The sequence below is a fragment of the Pristiophorus japonicus genome, chromosome 14, assembly GCF_044704955.1.
Source record: "Pristiophorus japonicus isolate sPriJap1 chromosome 14, sPriJap1.hap1, whole genome shotgun sequence".
NCBI lineage: Eukaryota > Metazoa > Chordata > Chondrichthyes > Pristiophoridae > Pristiophorus > Pristiophorus japonicus.
The window spans coordinates 130,304,408-130,326,715 of record NC_091990.1 but is presented as its reverse complement, the minus strand read 5'-3'; the positions used below and the strand labels follow the sequence as shown (position 1 = coordinate 130,326,715).

The following is a 22,308-nucleotide window of genomic DNA, read 5'->3' as shown; positions in this document are numbered from 1 at the left end:
TACGAACTACTGCCTCCAGTTTCCCCATTTTATTTCAGGTTGTGTACATTGCTGTACAAGCAATTTAATTTGTTTTTATTAGTCGTTCCCCTCTCTCTATTTTTAAGTCTTTTTATACTTCTGTTCTCTAACTGTATTTGTTTCCTAACTGTTAACTTTATCCCTTGCCTTTAATCTCATCACCTGTTTCTTTTGTCATTAGGCTCATGTTATTTCTACCAGATCCCTCTCACCGTTTTACTAGTTTAAACCTCATCCACAACCCTATTTATCCTTTCCGCTTGGACCATGGTCACATTCCGGTTCAGGTGGAGCCCGTCCCAGCGGTACAGCTCCTTCTTGTGCAGTGTCCCATGAAATGGAACCCCTCCTTCCCACACCACTCCTTCAGCCACACATTCACCTTCCTAATCTGCTTAACTCTATGAAAATTAGCATGTGGCTTGGGTAGTAATTCCAAAATCACCACCTGTGAGATTCTGCTTTTTAATTTAGTTCGTAGCTTTTCATAATCACTTAGCAGGACCTCCTCCTTGTTCTTCCTTATGTCATCAGGACCACGACAACTGAACCGCTCTCCCTCCCTTTTCAAGTTCCTTTTCAGTTGTTCCGAGATATCCTTTACCCTTGCACCAGGTCGGCAACACACCCTTCTGGAGTCTCAGTCATGACTACAGAGGACAGTATCTATATCCCTAATTATCGAATCCCCTATGACTACAACCTTTCTATTCTGCACCCCCCCCCCCCCCCCCCCCGGGCCAAATCCTTAGACTGCCTCCTGCTGTGACTACTGTGCTGAAAACAACTTAGAAATTTCTCCGACTCCTTTATGTGTTGGAGTGTCTCTGACTCACACTTGAGCTCAATACCCAAATTTTACGGGGTTTTAGCGGGTGCGATTGGAGGCGGGTTGGGTGGGAAAGTTGTTATTTTTGGGAGCGGGTCAGGAACCCACTGTCATCCCACTCCCACGCACCTTTACCCCAGGTGCATCTGTCAGCGTGGAGCCAACCCGACCAGCAGGGACGGGTGACCCAATTTAAATTATTAGTAGCTAGTTGTCAGACCCTTAAGAGTATAAGATTTCTAAATTTCTGGCATTAGATTGACAGCAAGATCAATTATTTTAAAACAATTTGGAATAAGTTTATTAAACACACACACATGCACATAGCCTATCAGACAAACAGCAGTCGAAGAGTATTCTGCGGATCTATTTAGTTACAACAGGGTACAATGATGTTACAATAATGAGTTATAGATTTAAAAAGACGTATACAGTACTTCCCTCTGGCAAAGCACACGGCCTGCTTCTTGGCCTGGTCTTGTGGAGAGAGAGGTTTGCTGCTTTGCCGTGTGGTCCAAGAAGAGAAAAGAGACCAAGCAAGCTTTGCACTTGGGTTTTTAGCTCTTCAGTCCATTGTTTCTCAGATAGCCCCAGGATTGGGTCTTGGTTCCAGGGCAGTTCCTTACTTGCTTTCCTCACACGTGTGTCTGTCGGGGGACTGGTGCCGTTCCTTGATTAGGTTAATTGCTTTCCAATTAATACCTTTTGGTTTTGATGGGTTTAAAAGCCATGCTTCCTTTTGTCCCTTAAGCTCCGCCCAACCAGAGATGATAATGGATTTGGGGGAGGTATCCATTTTGTTTCTTCAAACTGCAGCCTTTCCGTATAATCTACACTTTCAACATTTATACATACATACACAGCATCAAATTTATCATAACCTTTTAAATTTAATTGGATGGCTACGGGAAACACGCTACTTGGGAACCACGCCTGTCAACCTGAGGCAGGAGTTGAGTGGCCATTGATCCAGCTGATTAGTTGACAGCATCAAATGTACTATAAAAGCTTCCACCTGACAGATGAACACTTTCCTCAACAGAAGCTGTTTCTCACTGCATTTCCAGCACAGATTCTGCAGGCTGTAGTCTTTCCAGCATAGTCTCCATCCAGTGTCACCTCATTGGAAGAACCTCTCTCACCATTGACAGATTGCGTTTATCATCTCTACTTCACCTGCCATCTATTCTATCAGCATGGATGCCCTTTATACTGTCTCGCTTTTTTATTTGTTCGTTCACGGGATGTGGAAGTTGCTGGTCCATCTCTAATTGTCCTTGAGAAGGTGGTGGTAAGCTGTCTTCTTGAACCGCTGCAGTACTTCTTTGTCGTGGTTTGGTACAACTGGGTGGCTTGCTGGGCCACTTCAGAGAGCAGTTAAGAGTCAACCACATTGCTGTGGGTTTGGAATTACATATAGGCAGATTTCCTTCCCTAAAGGGCATTAGTGAACCAAATGGATTTTTCCGACAATCCGGTAATTTCATGATCACCATTATTGATACTAGTTTTTTATTCCAGATTTATTTAATTAACTGCATTTAAATTCCCAGCTGCCGTGGTGAGATTTGAACTCTATCTCCGGTTCATTGGTCCAAGCCTCTGGATTACTAATCCAGTAACATAATCACTACACCACTATACCCTTGGTCCTCAGAATCTGAGCATGATGAACTCCAACACCAGCAGCACCAAAAGTAACACCACCAACCTTCTCTACAATCACCTGATACTGCACAGGACAGAGGGCATCAGCACCCGAGCACACCATTGCTGACTTTCACTTGACGCTGTACACCCATATGGCTGCCACATGATGTGCTAAATTGGCACCATCCAACAGCAACACCATAAAGCATTCCTGCAATGACCAAGCCATTCCTTTTACACTCTCTACCGTTGCTAGAGGTAGTGTTGTGTCTCACTATTCACTGCAACACATTAAGCCACTTACAAAGGTGCACACAAATCTGTCCAACACCGGAAAGTGTTGAAAATAAAGATTTTTATGTTTGGCAGCACATTAACGCAAACTTTACATAAACATTGAATAAAACCCCAAGTGGCTACCCTTGTGAATCTACATGTGTGTCATCTTTCTCTTACGCATGCTTTTACGAGATGCTAGCCCTGAGGCTTCAAAAGAGGTAGAGGCAACCTGCTCACTTCCCTGATGCCAAGGAGCTGGAGAGTACCTTGCTGCATCAGTGGGGACATGAGAACCTTCTGTGACCCTCTGCCATTTGTCCTCCATAGATAGCCATCTATTCTCCATAGAGACCATGTACTCCTATGAGTGGCACATTAGCTTTTCCATGTAGGTGGCCATCCTATTCACGGAGGAGCCTACAGTCTCCATTGCCTGCGACACAGTGATGCTCATGTTGGAGATGGATGCCTCCATTCTCTGAACATTTGCCGACATCGCGCTCGCAAAACCTGTTAGAGCTTCCTGCACCACTTCCTGCACCTCCAGGATCACCCTCTGGATGGCCCCGGAGGCTCAGCATCTGCATGCAGCTAAGCAGAGCCAGGAGTCTCCTGTGCCCTCTGGTGAGGACTCTCCACTGGTGTCCCTGTCTCCACCATCTGCTCTTGGTCACTTGTGTGTTGTGAAACACCAGGTGACAACACTACTCTATCTTGCATGGCACCCACTAAGGTGTGTGTATCTGCACTGGTGCTGGGTGCACTTATGTCTGGTGATGGTGCACCCTTAAAGGCTGGAGGCTCCTCTGAGGAGTCATCTTCCTCTTCCTCCTGGACAGTAGCGAGGGGGGGGGTGCTCTTAATGGACCAGTGGGAGAGTAAAGAGATGAGTTAGATATGTTATATGAAGAATGGGTACAGATACCATTATGACGTGATGACCATTCAGTGGCTGCTGACATCATTGCCCATATGGGTGACTGATGTATGCCATTTCGCTGTATGATCTGTAATTCTGTCACCAGGCTGCTGAGATGTCCCCCACTTCCGTCTCCCACCTCCAGCTGCTCAGCGACTCCAGATATTTCTAAAGCACCCTCCTATGCTGTTATAAGGTTTGCAAATGATGGATGGCAACCATTGGTTATCCCCTCTCCCACTTATTTTGGGCTCTCTTCTCCTGCAAGGAGGGAAAGAAGAGAAGATTGAGTGAGAGTGATGGAATGAGTGTAAGGAATGGAAAGGTTAGATCTTTAGAGGGTGACTATAATGGAGTGGGGTGCCAAAGCCAAGTGGCCTATTTGTGCGTTGTTAGTTGGTATGATTGCACTAGGATGAGGGTGAGTGTAAGGGTTGGTTAGTGAGATGGGGTGTGATAATGTAGATAGGGATGGGTGGGCGTGCAATGTATGTTGGTGTGAGTAAGGACGTACAGGGGTAGGGTTGGGAAAGCAGAGTGATGGAGATGTGATGAGAGGCACAGCAGGATGAAGGTGAGTGTGGCTTTGTACTCGCGTTTCCTGATCTGAGATCATTAAAATGTTTGCGGCACAGCAGCCAGGTCCTTCTGACCACATTCCAGCTGGTGACCTCTTCAATCTCCAACCAGGCTGTTTAGCTGTCCTGCTCCGGCCATTAGAAGGGAAGATGACCTCCCTGCGTGCTCTGACTCCTTCCATAAGGGTCATCGGAGAATCAGGGTGCAGCCCTCTGCCTCTGTACAGTCATTGTCAGTGTTTGCAGCACTCCAATGCTTAGTGCACTGACACCACAATGTTACATTGACATTCAAACTCAATGTGGCCATGGCCCCTTTAAAGATTCCATCTCAAAATGCGTCATCAATGACGTCACCAGTGCCGCACCATTTAATTGGGCCAGGTATCGTGCATGGCAGGCTTAATAGGCCCTATTAAGGGAAAGTCATTTTCAGCAACAGGATAAAGCCAGCAGTGGGGTCGCGACCCGCCAGGGCCACCGGGACCCACCCAGGTAGGCACAACTCCGGCTAATGACTGAGCTAGAGTGTCTCAAGATAGAGACATTTCCTGTAGATGTGACAGTCTCACTGACTACAAATGACCACATACTGCAGTCCCGACACAATGCCTGTGCTGTCATATCTAATCTTTATTTATTAGAACATAGGTGCAGGAGTAGGCCATTCGGCCCTTCGAGCCTGCACCGCCATTCAATGAGTTCATGGCTGAACATGCAACTTCAGTACCCCATTCCTGCTTTCTCGCCATACCCCTTGATCCCCCGAGTAGTAAGGACGACATCCAACTCCTTTTTGAATATATTTAGTGAATTGGCATCAACAACTTTCTGTGGTAGAGAATTCCACAGGTTCACCACTCTCTGGGTGAAGTTTCTCCTCATCTCGGTCCTAAATGGCTTACCCCTTATCCTTAGACTGTGACCCCTGGTTCTGGACTTCCCCAACATTGGGAACATTCTTCCTGCATCTAACCTGTCTAAACCCGTCAGAATTTTAAACGTTTCTATGAGATCCCCTCTTATTCTTCTGAACTCCAGTGAATACAAGCCCAGTTGATCCAGTCTTTCTTGATGCTTCAGTCCCTCCATCCTGGGAACCAGTCTGGTGAACCTTCGCTGCACTCCCTCAATAGCAAGAATGTCCTTCCTCAAGTTAGGAGACCAAAACTGTACACAATACTCCAGCTGTGGCCTCACCAGGGCCCTGTACAACTGTAGTAACACCTCCCTGCCTCTGTACTCAACTCCCCTCGCTATGAAGGCCAACATGCCATTTGCTTTCTTAACCGCCTGCTGTACCTGCATGCCAACCTTCAATGACTCATGTACCATGACACCCAGGTCTCGTTGCACCTTCCCTTTTCCTAATCTGTCACCTTTCAGATAATAGTCCGTGTCTCTGTTTTTACCACCAAAGTGGATAACCTCACATTTATCCACATTATACTTCATCTGCCATGCATTTGCCCACTCACCGAACCTATCCAAGTCAATCTGCAGCCTCATAGCATCCTCCTCGCAGCTCACACTGCCACCCAACTTAGTGTCATCCACAAATTTGGAGATACTACATTTAATCCCCTCATCTAAATCATTAATGTACAATGTAAACAGCTGGGGCCCCAGCACAAAGCCTTGCGGTACCCCATTAGTCACTGCCTGCCATTCTGAAAAGTACCCATTTACTCCTATTCTTTGCTTCCTGTCTGACAACCAGTTCTCAATCCACATCAGCACATTACCTCCAATCCCATGTGCTTTAACTTTGCACATTAATCTCTTGTGTGGGATCTTGTCGAAAGCCTTCTGAAAGTCCAAATACACCACATCAACTGGTTCCCCCTTGTCCACTCTACTGGAAACATCCTCAAAAAATTCCAGAAGATTTGTCAAGCATGATTTCCCTTTCACAAATCCATGCTGACTTGGACCTATCATGTCACCTCTTTCCAAATGCACTGCTATGACATCCTTAATAATTGATTCCATCATTTTACCCACTACCGATGTCAGGCTGACCGGTCTATAATTCCCTGTTTTCTCTCTCTTGTTTATTGTTAGCAGGAATTTATCTCTAGAGCTAAGAAAAATGCTTGAGGTCCAGTATTAATTATTTGATGGATTAGATTGATATCAAATTAATTTTTAATTATTCTGATTATTTCCTATTTATTTATTATTTGTGTATGCCAGATATTTATTTAATATTCAGATACCTTCAATATTCGTATCCTTTACTTCGTTTATTTTGTACCCTTAGATCTAATTAATTACTCTGATTTAACTATTTTTATATAGGTTTTATATAAACAATTAGAACGTGCATAATAAATTAAACACATAGCTTCAATTCCTGGTTTTGCAATCCCATGTTGCACAACAAAGAACAAGGATGGAAATGGGAAAGAGAACCATTAAAAACAACTCTGAAAACACGTTGATGCATTGATGCCCAGGGGAAAGAATTTGACCTGTTATGGAATGCTTGTTTTAAATGTGCAGTAATGATGTGTACTGCAAATTGACATTTTTGTCTTTTTTCCTAGAAGCTACAAATGGTGAAAAGTCATACTTCAGAACACTTGACAGAGTCTTGTTTATGCACAACATTTTGCTTTTCAGAAGTAGATGCTCCCTGTTTGTGCAACTAATTTTCTCCCTCCTCCTCATGAAGGTGCTGACTCATAGGTGCCTTTTCATGAGTGTCATCAGTCCTCTGATACCTCAGCCAAGTGGCCATTCTTAATATTAGAGCCTTGTGAGTGCTGGCAGGCGATTTGGCAATGGGCTGGAGAACATCACAGTGGAGCTGGATCCTGTCCTGACCTGCTAACCACACATGCTCTTTCCAGCTAGGGTCACTAAATAGCTATCAGGAGCCAAAAGCCTGGATGATTGTATTTTTCATCCTTCTTGGTCTAGATACACTGGGGGTAATTTTGACTTTGTGCAATAGTGTAAAATGGGTGATAGTAACTCAGCAGCCCATTTTACATCTTTCACGATTTTTATTTCCATTAAATCAAAGTCATCCATATTGCACAGTCAAAATTACCCTAACTGAGGGTTCTTACTGGTACCGAGCTGAGGTCTATTCAGCAGGGACAAAGGCCAAACCCAGAACATTCCTGAACTTTAAAGTTCAGTACAACACCCACTCAGCCATTAGGGGAAGAAAGTGCAACCAATTTTGATCTGACCCTGAAATATCAGCAGTGACCCTCTATCACAGTCAGTCTTCTGTAGCCTGTGATTATCCCCTCCACCCAGTCTTGTAATTTGGTAATTTTCTTCTGTCTTTTTCTGTATACATGCACTCAATGAGATTTTGATCCGAGGTGCTTGAATATTTTTTTTTTTACAAGGGGAAATGTGCAGAATACAAGAAAAATGAGATGTGTACAACTTTCTATTTCTGTCTGTCCGTTGAGATTAGCATTTCTATTGTTACTTTCTGCCACTCTTCCTTTTCTCTGTATGTGTCTGTATCGACATGCCAGCCAGTGTCCTTGATGATAACAATAATATAATCATAGAAAAAAAATTGTTTTTAGACAATTTTCATTCTGGTTCATTACTTTTCTTGTAACATCAGTCAGTTGATTTCAGAGGTCCTATTAGATTTTTGCTGATACTGCACCCACTGCAGAGGAGTTTTCTTTCTCTCTTGCCTCCCTCCAGTTTCTTCCACTTATCACCTTGAAGAGATCATTCATGTTGAGTTGCAGTTCTGCAGACAATGGCAGCCCTCTGGTAGTTCACACAATTAATCATTCTGTATGTGTGTGCCCATTTTACATGTATTGGCAGGTCTTTTGGCTGTGGGGCATTATAGAAGAGCTCTATACTAACTTCCACATGAGCACTTTCCAGCAGAGTTCACTGGATGTAAATTAGGAGTGGGAGCTCTTTTTTTTTTCTCTAATGTAACAAGGATATTGAGGTTAATTATAGCCCCCACTGCTGCTCTGGTAGAGATCAGCTGACTGCATAGACTTGAAATTGAACCCAAGGCCTATCTGGACTGTCTAGCCGAGTACCACATCATACCGTAGATTTACCCACAACCATCAAGGAGCTCAGCAGAGGTTTACATTTGATTCATGGGTCTTTTATGGTTTGACTTAATGCGACTATTTGCAACACTACTGCACATGCCTCATGCCGCCTTCCTACATTACAACAATGACTACACTTCAAAAGTACTTAATTGGCTATAAAGCACTTTAGGATGTCCTGAGGTCATGAAAGGCACTCTGGCCTCGAAATTCCCAACCTTGCCACCGATTGCTTATGCCACATTTCTGCTTTTGACACGGGGAATACAGCAGTCACCATTTTGGTGAGGTCCATAGTGCAGCCATTGCCAGCACTGGCGCCTCATATTCAAATGAATGAGTAGCTTGTGACATCAATCGGTGTGCAATGCCTAATTTGATGCATGACTCGATTTTCGATGTTGCCGCACGCCAAACCTTGCACAGAAGAATTTGCATGTGCTAGTACTGCAGAGATGCTGTCAGCACTTCTTAGAAGGGGGGACACATCCTTTATGTAAGTTTGGATTTCAGCTTTTGGACTTTTTTTAATATAATAAAATAGTGGCTTGATGTAATACATTTAAAAAGTTGTTAAAAGTGTGCAGGGAGTGCTGCTCGATGCTGGCAAGACTTCGGATGATAAAGGAAGGCCTCTGAGAAGACACAAAATGCTGGAAATAGTCAGCAGGTTAGGCAGCATCTGTGGAAAGAGAAACAGACTTAATGTTTCAGATTGAGATGCTGTCTGACTTGCTGAGTATTTCCAGCATTTTCTGATTTTATTTCAGATTTCCAGCATTCGCAGTATTTTGCCTCTTGAGAAGACCACTTGCTTACAGTCCTGGGGGACACGTGGAGTTGAAGCAGAGGCAGCGAAGGGGACAAGCTGCTCGCAGAGGGAAGAGGAAGAAGCAGAAGAGGAGGAAGCGGAAGGAAGGATGCAACCCAGCCAGCCCCATTCCTGGTCGAGGTATCTAGGATCGAATCATCCACCTGAGGTACCAGTGTCCACAATCCCAATTTCCCTTTCAACATTTGCCCCACACCTTACCTTTCCTTTGTTACTGACCATCACATCATCATCTCTTGGCCACAATACTGAAATAAAAGCCACCACAAAGCAAACTTTCCAATTAATCTTTATCCATATCTGCATCCAATATGACATCTAGAAATCAACTAATCACTCTTGTGCATCCCCTTAGTGACTCTCTTGCGTTTGCCTTTGCCTTTCCTACTGATGTTACGCAGTGCTTCATCATTCATAGGCAGCTCCTCGAAATCAAGGAAGACTTGCTTCCACTCTAAAAATGAGTTCTTAGGTGACTGAACAGTCCAATACGGGAATGACAGTCTCTGTCACAGGTGGGACAGACAGTCGTTCAAGGAAAGGGTGAGTGGGACTGGTTTGCCGCACACTCCTCCCGCTGCCTGCGCTTGGTTTCTGCATGTCCTCGCCGATGAGACTCGAGGTGCTCAGTGCCCTCCCAGATGCACTTCTTACACTTAGGGCGGTCTTTGGGCCAGGGACTCCCAGGTATCAGAGATGTTGCATTTTTTTCAAGGAGGCTTTGAGGGTGTCCTTGAAATGTTTCTTCTGCCCACCTTGGGCTCGCTTGCCGTGCAGGAGGGCGGGTATCACTCCAGCCCTGTAGACCATGGGCTTGGTGGCAGTTTTGAGGGCCTGGTCTTCGAACACTCTTTTCCTCAGGCTTCTGAAGGCTGTGCTGTCGCATTGGAGGCGGTGTTGAATCTCGTCCTCGATGTCTGCCCTTGCTGATAATAGGCTCCCGAGATTTGGAAAGTGGTCCACGTTGTCCAGAGCAGTGCCATGGATCTTGATGATTGGGGGGTAGTGCTGTGTGGCGGGTCAGGCTGATGAAGGACCTTTGTCTTATGGATGTTTAGTGTAAGGCCCATGCTTTTGTACCCTCAGTGAAGATGTTGACTATGACTTGGAGTTCAGACTCCGAATGTGCGCAGACGCATGCATCGTCCACCTATTGTAGTTCGACGACCGAGGTTGGATCTGGCCTGGAGGCAATGAAGGTTGAACAGGTTCCCACTGGTTCTGTAGTTTAGTTCCACTCCAGCGGGCTTGTTGAGTTTGAGGTGGAGCATTGCAGCGAGGAAGATTGAGAAAAGGGTTGGCGCAATTACACAGCCCTGCTTGACCCCGGTCCGGACGTGGATTGCGTCTGTAATGGATCCGTTGGTCAGGATCATGGCCTGCATGTCATCGTGGAGCAGGCGGAGGATGGTGACGAACATTTGGGGGCAGCCGAAAGTGAGGAGGACGCTCCATAGTCCCTCGCAGCTGACAGTGTCAAAGGCCTTTGTAAGGTCAAAGGCAGCCATGTACAAGGGTTGGTGGCGTTCCCTGCATTTTTCTTGCAGCTGTCGCGCTGTAAAAATCGTGTCCGTTGTACCCCGTAGAGGACGGAATCTGCAATGTGACTTCAGGAGGAGCTCCTCAGCCACAGGGAGAAGATGGTGCAGGGCTGGGGTTTTGCTGAGACGGTGGCAGGCAGCATGCTGCGGGATGGAGTCGAGGACACTCAAGTCAAAAACAGAGTCTCAGTTAAGGAGATCTTCGAAGTGCTCCTTCTAGCGGGACCTGACTACCTCGGTGTCCTTGATGAGTGTCTCCCCATTCTTAGCTAGAAGTGGGGTGGGCCCTTGGGTGTTTGAGCCGTAAGTGGCCTTGATTGCGGTGAAGAATCCTTGCACATCATGGCTGTCGGCCAGCTGTTGAATCTCCTGTGCTTTCTCCACCCACCATCTTCTATTTAGGTTGCGGGTTTTTTGTTGGACCTCGGCCTTCAGCTATCTGTAATGCTGTTTTGCTGCTCCCGAGTTGGGTTGTTGTTTTAGGCTCAGAAATGCATTGTGCTTGCGATTTATTAGCTCTTGGATCTCCTGGTCATTCTCATCAAACCAGTCCTGGTGTTTGCTGGTTGAGTGACCAAGCATCTCCTCGCAGGCTTTGGTTATGGAGGACTGGAAGGCAGACCAAGCGCTGTGGGCATTCTGCATCTCGGGGTCATCAAGGGACGCCAGTTAGCAGTGAGGCACTGGCTGTATAGGGCTCTCTTAGCTGGGTCTCTGAGTGCCCCGGCATTGACTTTTTTTGTGGCACTGCTTCTGCTACCATGGCCGCTTTGGGGCTATGTTGATAATGATGGAACGAATTAGGCGGTGGACCGTCCAGCAGTTGTCAGCTCCTGTCATGGCGCGGGTGATGCGCACATCCTTGCGATCCCTCGCTCGGACAATGACATAGTCGGGCAGCTGCCAGTGTTTGGAGCGAGGGTGTTGCAATGATGCCTTGTACTTGTCCCTCTGGTGGAACAAGGTGTTGGTGGTGATGATAAGGTCATGCTCTTGGCATTTTGTCAGGAGCAGGGTACCACTGGAATTGATTTTCCCTACCCTCTCTCTACCGATCACACCTCCCCAGAGGGCTGTGTCCTTGCCGACCCTGGTGTTGAAGTCGCCAAAGAGGATCAGTTTTTGACTGTCGGGACGCGTACACGGATTTTTCGAGGCTGGAGTAAAAACCTTTGGTCTCATCGAGTGTTGAGGCATACGCACTGATGACTGTGGCGCATTGGTTCCGGGATAGGGTGAGTCGGAGAGTCATGAGACATTCGTTAATCCTGCAGGGGCAGTCTCTGAGGCGGTCGACCAGCTCGTTCTTGAAATCCCAATAGCTGCAGCATAATTGGTGGAAAGCTGCTGACGTGTGCAGTGGGGGGGACACTGCAGATGGTCTTGCAGGACGACCCCCAGGAGCTAGTGGCTGGGAGTGTCAAATCAAGTGACGGTGTTTTTCTTCATTTTCCTCTCTTTCTTTTGATCAACCATGGGCTGGGCAGGTTGGATTTCTTGGGTGTCTGAAATGAGGAAGAGACAAGGATAGGGTTAGGGTTGTGGTAAGGAGAGGGTGGGAAAGCAAGCTTACAGCATGCGTAGCTTGTACATCAGAAGTTATTGTGGGATGAGGGTGAAGTGGAATGTGAGAAGGAGGATAACATCTGAGGATATCAGCATCTTGTATTCTTTCAGCCCCGCCACTGGCCAAGGGCACAGCCATGCCCCTGCCAAGAATGGCCAACACTGTCTCCTCCAAGGGGATGAGGTGAAGCTAGGAATGTGAGGTGTGCCTCGTGTTTGGTAGAGATTGTTTGTAGGTGAATGATGGGGTAGTGCATTGAGGAGTGTGTGAGGCTAGTGGTGCAGTTGGTAGGAGACTGTTTTTAAAGATGCATTCGCTGAACTTGACCACTGGTCTGAGGTCATGAAACTTTGGGCTCTGTATCCAGGTCCTGGGGGAGGGGTGGGCGACACTGCTAACAATGATGGCCTTGGAAATCTGGGCTTACATATTTCTTTCTGAAGGGCTTCCTGGCTCCATGTGGGTAGAGGACCTCTCTTCCACTTTTGACCCCTTCATAGAGCTAGAGTGCTGCGTACGAGACCCTGCGTGCCCTGTTCCTGGCCTGTTGAAGCACTTTTACCATTTTTTATGTGCAGAAGGGAATTCAGCTTTAAGAGCATTTTGGAAAGATTTTTAACCTGTTTTTTCAGAAGACAGTTGAGCTCTAAAGGCTAGAGACTGCCTATTTTTATATGATTTTTTTTTTAGAAGGCAGTATTTCCTTAAGAGCTCGAGACGCCTTGCTTTAAGAAAAGGCACCCTCGCTCCTGGGACGCTATAGCCATGCTACATTGGGCCTCCTGCTGAGCTCACAGCCTGAGGCAGCGCATTCCTCACTAGGTTATGAGCGTCAATCATTCAAATCAACAGGCAGCTCAAAAATAACGCCGTTGCCTGCAATGTTTTTATGGGCGCGAGCAAACCTTGCCCCTTGCCAGCCAGTGGTGGCGCCGCCATTTTCGAGCTTGTTGGATTTCTAGACCAGTATAAATGCAAGTCTTTCGTCTTTCTTTCTCGTCTGCTGAGTGACTGTTACTTTCTTCTCAATGGCACTTCAGCTCTCTCTCTGTCAGGGTCTCCCTCTTTGCCCTCTGTTTATCTTTCCTGACTCCCTTTCTCAACACTATCCAGTACAGTTTCACTTCATGTAACCTACCTACCATAAGAAGTGGAATGCACAGTTGCAGATTAAACCTTGCAACTTTGGTACCCATCATGTTAAGCATTCCAACTTCAGAAAAATGTGGAAAAAATGAAAATACCTAATTTAAAAACCATTAGGACAGTAGTGGATCTCAGCCATGTCACCATTGGGAGATCATGAGGAGAAGCCAGACGGGGCATTATGAAGGAGAGAATCCCTAACTCCTGTGCATGTAATGGGTAGAGAAAATTTAATCTGGACTAAATAGTGACTTATGGAAATAGTTTATGCCAGGGGCAAGAATTATGTTTATTCTCATCCTGTGGCATCACTCACAAGTTTATTTTTCCATAGATCACAATATCCTGACCTATCTTTTATCTTGAAAACAAGACACCAGTGTTGTGAGCTAGCCTGCAGCATACTGTAAGAATTACTTTGAACTTGAGATCGTAGCTCAAACAAATAGTGAGTTTTGAAGTTGCACAATCATAGAAATTGACCTGACCCATTTGTTGGCTCATTTCTATTGCTGCAATGTCATTTATTGTACAGCACAGAATGAATGTGCCATTGTGGAATTTCATTTCTTTGTAATCCTTGGAATGTTTAGCAAATTCCTTTGAAATGAGAATGTCCCAATTCTTCTATATTAAGAGGAATAGATAAGTTATGGTGAGTTTACTTTTAACTCTGTAAGGATTACCGAAAGTGAACCCTAAATTTGTGAAGTTACTGCATAAATTATTAGAATCACCTTAAAAAGTCGAAAGCAAAGAACAAACATCTGGTACATTATTCTGTAGCACATTCTCCTGCACCTTCTCATTGATAAACAAGAGCACAGGGGGACATGAAAATTACATATTGCCCTCGCAAGGATGAGTTTGACTTATACACGCTCAATCCCACTTTCATTTGTACCTCCTCTTTCCTGACAACATACTGTTTTCCAGCTGATAGACTAGACAGACGACCTACTCCAAAACCTCAAACTGCTGCTTTTGTGCCAGATGCTAGACATTGTGTGAAAGTGCCCAGGGTTGACTTGCACTTTGAATATTTCCTCCCCATGAAAACACAGCCACAACGAAAACATTTGCTGTGTGGGAACTTGCAGGTGTTAACATGTGACCTATCACTCTTTGATGCTGTTCTGTCTACCATCCTATTCAACTGAACCAGCAAAGACTAACATCTCTAATTTCTCACCATTTCATGTAACAAAACAGTTCTGTTTTTCTTACCTAGGTTTGGGTTAAATGTGGCAGCTGACGTGTGCCTTTATTTGTATGCCAGAACTATCACACAACTTTATTGAAAAGAAGTGCCAGCTGCTTTTTTCCTGCCCCTGCAACATTTGTTTCTTCTGGTCGCAGAGGAAAAAGAACATGTTCTAACCCACTGCAGCAGTGATTAGGTTGTCTTTCAGAAAGATGACTACAGGCCAGCATTCTTTTCTAGAATATCTTAGTATTTACATAATTAATATGTCATCAGGAGTTGGTTTACTTAGTAACTTCTATTCTCCTTTATTGAAGAAGGGGAAAATTTCATTGCAACTGGATTAAAGGTTGCATAAATAATTAGCTATGGCAATCCCAAATGACCAAAGAAAGGGGAAAATCTATTACTCTAGAAATGAATTTTCAGGTTGTCATTCTATCAGTTGTACCAGATAGGTCAGTGAAAAGCTTGTAGGCATCCAGCCATGTTTTAATGTTTATCTGTCTCAGCAGTGTCAGATCTTATGAATTCTACTTTATTTTCTAAATTGTACTTTGATTTTTGATCCTATTTAGTCGTTAATCTCACTGTTTTCAGAACTAATCAGTCACCCAGTCCATTCTTGACTTATATAATTGATTAGCCAATCCTTTCACTTCTGATCTCAGTACTCTCTTGAGATAGAAGTTGTCAAAAGATGTTTGAGTAAATCTGTTGCACATTCAGAGCTTAAGCATTCAGAGTGTTATACTGAACTCTGTTCAATCAGTTTTGTCAGAAATCATATCTCATTTCAGCTTATCTTGTTGCACAGAGAAGAGGCAATATCCTAAAGGGTGGTCTCTGCCATAGCATTTTCAGAGTACAAATTAATTTTACTTGCAGTATTGATATATGTTTAAAGAACTCTGTCAAATGACTGCCCAATTATTCAGAATTTGGAATAATTGAACTGTTGCTGAAGTGCCTTAGTTAAGCATTTCTTCAGTTTAAAATCCATCCCAAATTGGATGTTATAGTACTTAGCAATTTCCCAAATTAGTTATAACTGATGATGGTTTTCATTTACTAAAATTGTGATTTTTATATTTTGCTTCTCATATCCTATCATGCTGACTTTTCATTTCTCTTCATAAATTTTGTTCTTTTCACCTGCCTTGTTTTTCTTCAGTTTCATAGTGTTTGCCTGTGTTCAGTTGACAGTCACATCTCGACACTGAAGTATGGTGGGCATTCTTGCTGCACTTGCACCCAATTTGTTTGTTTCTGTGTTTTAGTTACAAATTAATTTATGTTTGTATGTCTGTTTTCTTTTTGCATTGCAAAATGTAGACTATCTAATAATAAAATAAATGTGTTTTTAGTGCGCTTCTGGTGCATGTGCTTAAATGATTCCCGCTGCCTGGGACAACCTCAGAATATATTTGTAGTGATATGGCTGGTGACATGATATCATACTGTCAGCATACTTAAAATTAAGCGGGATCCACCTTGGATTCATTTCAGTGTGACAGGTAATTCTTTGGCCTTGATGCATAGCTTTTACTGCACAGTCTTGATACAGTATGTTTTTTTTAAAAAGGACATATTTCATTGATAACTGAAGATTTATTTAAAGTGTGATTATTCTGCCTGTTTTAAATGATTAAATACGGGCTCTATAATTGTATTCGTGGAGTTATATCACTAGCATGTTAATCACGTCAGGAGATTTTACATTCCTAAGAGTAGTTTAAACATTTTGAGTAGTGTATAGTACCCAATGAAAAACCTACATGGTTTAACATCTGTTAAGAAAACATTAACAGATATTTCATGATTTGTTCACAATTATAAATTATAATTTTACTGAGTTCTTTAGATAAAGTATTTTTTTCTTTTGAAAAGTTTACATTAAAGTCAATATTTGAACAATTCAGCCAAAATAGAATGTTAGCTGTTGATGATGCATAGGTCTCCCCTTTCCCCTCTTTTAGGTTATTGTATTTCAGGTACATCTACAATTCTCTGGTTAAAAGTTGCATGCAAACATCCTGTGGCCAGGCCACTGATGGTGTCACTGAAACCAGCTGAGAGGTGATGGATGGACCAAGTTGATTCACAATTTCTGCTTCTGTGGAAATACTTCCATTGCTTTGACCTTCCCATCTTCTCCCTGACCCCAGCAGTAGCTCAGATTACATCAGATGCCCTCACCATGCAGGAAACTGTAGGAGTGACCCTATCTCCTATCATTCTGTATTGCAACATGTTAGTGTCCTGACTGCCTGACACTGGTGCGGCAAACTTTTATTTTGTGGCCTTTCTAGATTATTTTCCAATTGCAATGTTGCCGGCTTCACTGTTTTTCCCTCGTGCAAACTTAACCACAGAGACTTTCAGTGGAACTCATTGGCCACTAGGAGGAGTACTTGTTGCAAGGTTAGACAGACCTGTTTTTCCTCTCCTCCTATCCCTCATTCGGCTGAGATTAAAATGCTGTTTTAATGTTTTCTTCAGAGTCCATGAATCTTATCAATTGGCACAAATGCATGCGAAGAAAAGCCAAATCTAACACAACAAATAATTAAAAGAACTGTACCTATATACTATAGAACCAATGTCTTATATTCTGCAAGAACATAATTTTAGATGGTATGCACAATTTACAGACACAATATCTGTCTCTTTTATTTTTTATATTATAATCTTCAGATTAAATGCCATCTTTTCTTTTGATCCATTTTAGCAAAACCTGATGAATTTCCCAACAAGCCATTAGGGCAGGAAATATCTGTCACTTTAATACCAGAGAAGACCAACAACATGACCAATGGCAAGGATGAAGAGGTTAATTCTCCATCAAATGACTTTGAACCTGTAAACGGAAAATCACCAGAAAAAAGATACATCCAATCTTCTGTCCCCGAGCCTGTGGGAAACAGCGAGGCTCCTTCTCCAGAAAAGAATGAAACTCCTTCTCTAGAAGAGAGCCACGCTCATTTGGTGGAAACTTGTAAAGCTCAAGCTCCAGTCCATGATAACTCTCGGTCACCTCTAAAAGACCAAACCCAATTACCAAAAGAAGATAAAGTGGTGCTTTCAGAAATTAGTCCACCTCCTATCCCAGAAAAAGATACAGTGGAGCCTCCAAAGAAGGAAGACATCCTACCTGCTCAAAATAGTGAGGCTTGCATTGCAGAAAATGATATAATCCGAGGTTTAAAAGAAGTTAACATTATAGTTTCAGAAAAAGAAACCACCAACTCTCCAGAAACAAGCATGATCAATTGTCAAGACATGAGCAAAGCAGAATATACAGGAACAACTGAAATAGCTGAAACCCAATTTCCGCAAGAACAATCTGTATGCTATTCAGAAATTGATCAACATTCTGTACTCACAAATATGGCTACAAAGTCGTCTCAAAAATACCAGGCATTTGCTTCAGAACCAGTGCATGAGCAATCCCTAGATGAAGAATATAGCAGTGATGAGCCCTCTCCATGGAGAAGTGATGGACTAATAGAGATGGAAAACAATGAGAATACACCATTACCTTTCCCAGAGACTCCACCTACAGAGCTGTTCTCTGAGGAAATGCATTTGTTACTCCCAAACCCACAAGAAACATTGCATATTTATTCTGGCCCGGAAGTCCCTCAGCAATTGGAAGCATATTCCCCTATTGATCAACCACAATCTATGCTGTTAGTAACGCCTTCATCCGCAGAAGAGGAGTCTTCCTTTAGTGATTTAACGCAAGAAACTTCAGTTGATTTGACCAGCACAGAAATAAAAGATGCAAATGAGTTCCAAAGTGGAAGACGGGTTTCAAATGTTTCTCAGTATGACAATTTATCAGATACTGAGTATAAGTATGATCAGATTATTTCAGAACCAATGACTGAAATTCGACATGATGAAAATACTGCACTTGCTCAGAAGGAACTTTTGTTACCAGAACCAGAAGACGCTACTGTCAGTGCACCTAAACCATTTTTGGCATTAGAATTGTCAGATAAACCACAACCTGCTGAACAGGCCTCAACTTTGTATCAGCAGGCCTGGGACATTTACACCCCTGAAAACCATGTCACGCCTTCTGCTCACCAGAGTCCTTCCAAATATTCACCAACTGTACACAAACAGAACCCGATAAGAAATATAAATTCCCAGAGTCCTGAGCATCAGATTGCTATCATGCAGACCTCGCCTGTCAAGCAGTGTTCAAATAGCTCCTGTAAAATAATCAGATCCATGACTTCAGTTCATGTGGCACATGCAGCTGAGCAAAATCTTCTGAACTTCAAGCACATGGCATTGCCTCTACAGGATGACTCACAGTTGGTTGCAATCTGTGATGAAAAAGGGACCTGTACAGTAAGAGAGATTGACTCACCTGAAGTCAATATTCCAGTTACTAATGTGATATTGGATAAAACTGTAAGCCTGATAAAAATACCAACTCGTCCTATTGTACATCCTCCACCTACTGATACAAATATGCAGCAAGAATATGTCACAGCTTCAACTGCAAATGTAGGCACAGAGAATTGTTTGGCAATACCTCCAGAGTCCCAAGATTATGAATCTGTTACATTATGACAGCAGTCATTCCATTTTAGCCATAACATACACTTACAAAATTTCACGAATTACAATGATCAGATGTTCCAAAATACTGCAAGCTTTTTATATCACAATAGCAAGCATATATTTTCCAATTATTCAAGTAATTGGTTAATTATGCTTTATTGAGGGCTGCATGGACATTGAGTCATTACAGAAGTCTATGCAAACTGTTTCATTTCATAAGTTTACATAACAATTTAAGACATCTTAGTATACATCATTCTGCACATCTCACAGAAAATATGAATGCAGGTAAATATGTTTTAACATTTCATAAATTGTTAATTATTTTTGGCCTATTGTCTTGTGGCAGACTAAATGTTGTTTAAGCTGATGCATGACCACCATCAAAATGTTGTAAAACCTAAAAGGGAGTGAGCAGGCTCACTGTATGACAAATACTGCACCACAGTCTGTTACACGAGTAGCTTTCATGTTGTTTTCCCAAGTGGACTGACTTTTTTTCATTCACATCACAAAGATTTGTGGCAAACAGTCACTGCTGATTTGAATTTCTTACGAGTCATTTCAACCTTGCTTGAGTTTGATGCATGCTAGTACACAGGAGTTGCAATGAAACAATATAATGCTTTGGTTGGTAATGAAAACATCATGCACAGAGTTGAACATTTTTAATCTTCAGAATATTACTTGTACAAATGTACTTTAAAGAAAAAGATGAACAGAATTTGCATTCTTTACAACATCCTTTGAAGTTGTTGAGTAAATATTTAAACAGTAGAGGAGTTTCTGACATGTTTTTAGTCTCTTATTTCTACAGTTTTTAAGGATGTAAAAAAAAATTTAATAGCTGCAATGTGATGCCCAAGGACTGGAGATGTAATTGTTGATGTTTACTGTAAACTTTAGAAAGAACATTTGGCAAAATAGTGCTGAAACTATGCCTGTGATTACTTTTTTATGAGGGAAAGTATTTGAAGTCATTCCCTGACACTTGCCTTGCCTGTAACCATTCATATAACTTTTTAGTCAGTATTGAGAAGCTAGTATTATGTGACATCAACTCAGGAATATAGTATTCTTGCTTGGTGACCACTTGCAAACAGCAATTATTTGCAGCAAGCAGAAGAGGACATGTAGTGGTGCTCTGAGCACATAAAATGTTAGGTGTGTAATATGCATTTTAGTGGAAGAAATATTAACCCAGAAAACTGAATGGATGTATTTAACTGATGTGTGATGTACATATTTTTTTTTGTAAAGTCTGTTCATAATTTTGCACTATGAATCTGTTGTAGAGGCCCCAAGTTTCCACATGATTTGCGCCTGATTTTTAGGAGCAACTGGTGGAGAACGGACTATCTTAGAAATCGCAATTCTCCACATTTTTTTTCTGCAGTTCTAGTCAGTTAGAAGTTTCACTTTGGAACAGAATTTTTTCTTCAAAAGGGGGCGTGTCCGGCCACTGACGCCTGATTTCAAAGTTTCCACAGTGAAAACGTACTCCAAACTAACTTAGAATGGAGCAAGTGAAGATTTTTGTAGAACTGAAAAAACCTTGTCTACACATTAAAAAATCAGGCGCAGGTTACAAATCAGGCGTCCAGAACGAGGTTTGGGGGGGGGGGGGGGTGGAGGGAAGTCATTAAATTCTACAATAAATCCTTATTTATACTTATACAAATATTATACAAATAAATCCAATCTGAATAAAAATTTATTAGCAAAGAAAAGATTAAATAAACCATCTTGCTACCTGTGTCAAAGTGCTTCAGCCAGGGAGAATGCTGCAGCAAGCCTCACAAAACAAGGCAGCAGTTAGTTCCCGATGGCAGGGGGGGAGGAGGCAGCCGTTCCCGATGGCGGGCTGGGGGGGGAGGGGAGGGAGGGAGTGTGGGCCCGACCGACCGCAGCGGGGGGGGGGGGGGGGAGGAAGCCGTTCCAGATGGCGGGCAGGAGGGAGGGAGTGCAGGCCCGACCGACCGAAAGCAGCGGGGGGGAGGGGCAGCCGTTCCCGACGGCGGGCGGGGGGGGGGGGGAGGAGACAGTGAGAAGACTGCAGGAAGCCTCAAGTTGAGCAGCCATTTCCCGACGGCACGGGGGGGGAGGCCGTCGGGAAACGGCTGCCTCAACTTTGAGGCTTCCTGCAGCCTTCTCACTGCTGCAAGAAGCCTCAGTGCTGATCATGGAAGGGCAATGTGCTTTTATTAAAAAATGTTCAAAAATTAAACAGCTACAAAGAACTACAAAAATGGCCGAGTGCCAATGTTTCCTTCACACCGCGCGTGCGTGAACGCTCCAACGCGCACGCACAGGGTTGCCGGCAGGAAAAAAACTAATTTAAATGGTACCCGCCCCCTCCCACTTACAAAATCGGCGTGAGTGGTAGGCTCCGCCCCCCTGGGCGCCGCGCCAAGCAGACATGGAGCTGCAGGGCGCTCCAGAATCGCGCGGTTTTTTTTCCGGCGCCGTTTTCGCCGCGAAAAACGGGCGCCCAACTCGGAGGGGCATCCGTTTTGTAGCGTGTGGAAACTTGGGGCCAGACAGACAAGTTAGCTTTTTCTTTAAAAAGCTATAAGGTTTCAATGATGGGTTGATAACCGGAAAATAATTTTGTTCTATTTGTTAAAATTTTGTAAATTTACTTTTGCAGGGCTTCTACAGTGCCCATTTTTCCTTTTATCTTATTGGAAAACAAGTGAATAACTTGGAATAGTGTGGAAACATTATTTTGTGTTATGCTTTACATTGTTTCTGGGCACCAACAATGTTGTAAACAAAGCTTTAAGAACATTTTTGATGTGTTGCATTGTGCTTTGTAGCTTAAATTTAACATGGTGAAAATATCATTGCATGAAAAATATATTCTTGACTTTTGTAAATTTTAGTTAACAGTCAAACTACAAATATGGACAAATGGGGCCGATGTTAACTACCCGCCCAGCGGAAACAAGGCGGATGGCCAGTTAAAATGAGCAGGTTACTTACCCACTCGGATCCCAACTAATTCTGATTTTAACCTGCAAGGGTGTTGCAGGCAGATTAGGCGCCCACCTAAATTTAGGAGCAAGTAAGACCCCAATGCAATTGTAATCGGAGCCTG

At 43.4% G+C, this 22,308-nt stretch overlaps 1 protein-coding gene across 1 annotated transcript in view; it reads left to right on the top strand.

Moving 5' to 3' along the window:
• Positions 1–20,799, top strand: part of LOC139280102 (uncharacterized) — a 340,066-nt gene extending 319,267 nt beyond the window's left edge. The window contains exon 14 of the mRNA XM_070899614.1: positions 17,359–20,799. Within this exon, the coding sequence (XP_070755715.1) occupies positions 17,359–19,217 (1,859 nt within the window). The 3' untranslated portion in view covers positions 19,218–20,799. The remainder of the gene's footprint in view (positions 1–17,358) is intronic.
• The last annotated feature ends 1,509 nt before the right edge of the window (positions 20,800–22,308 follow it).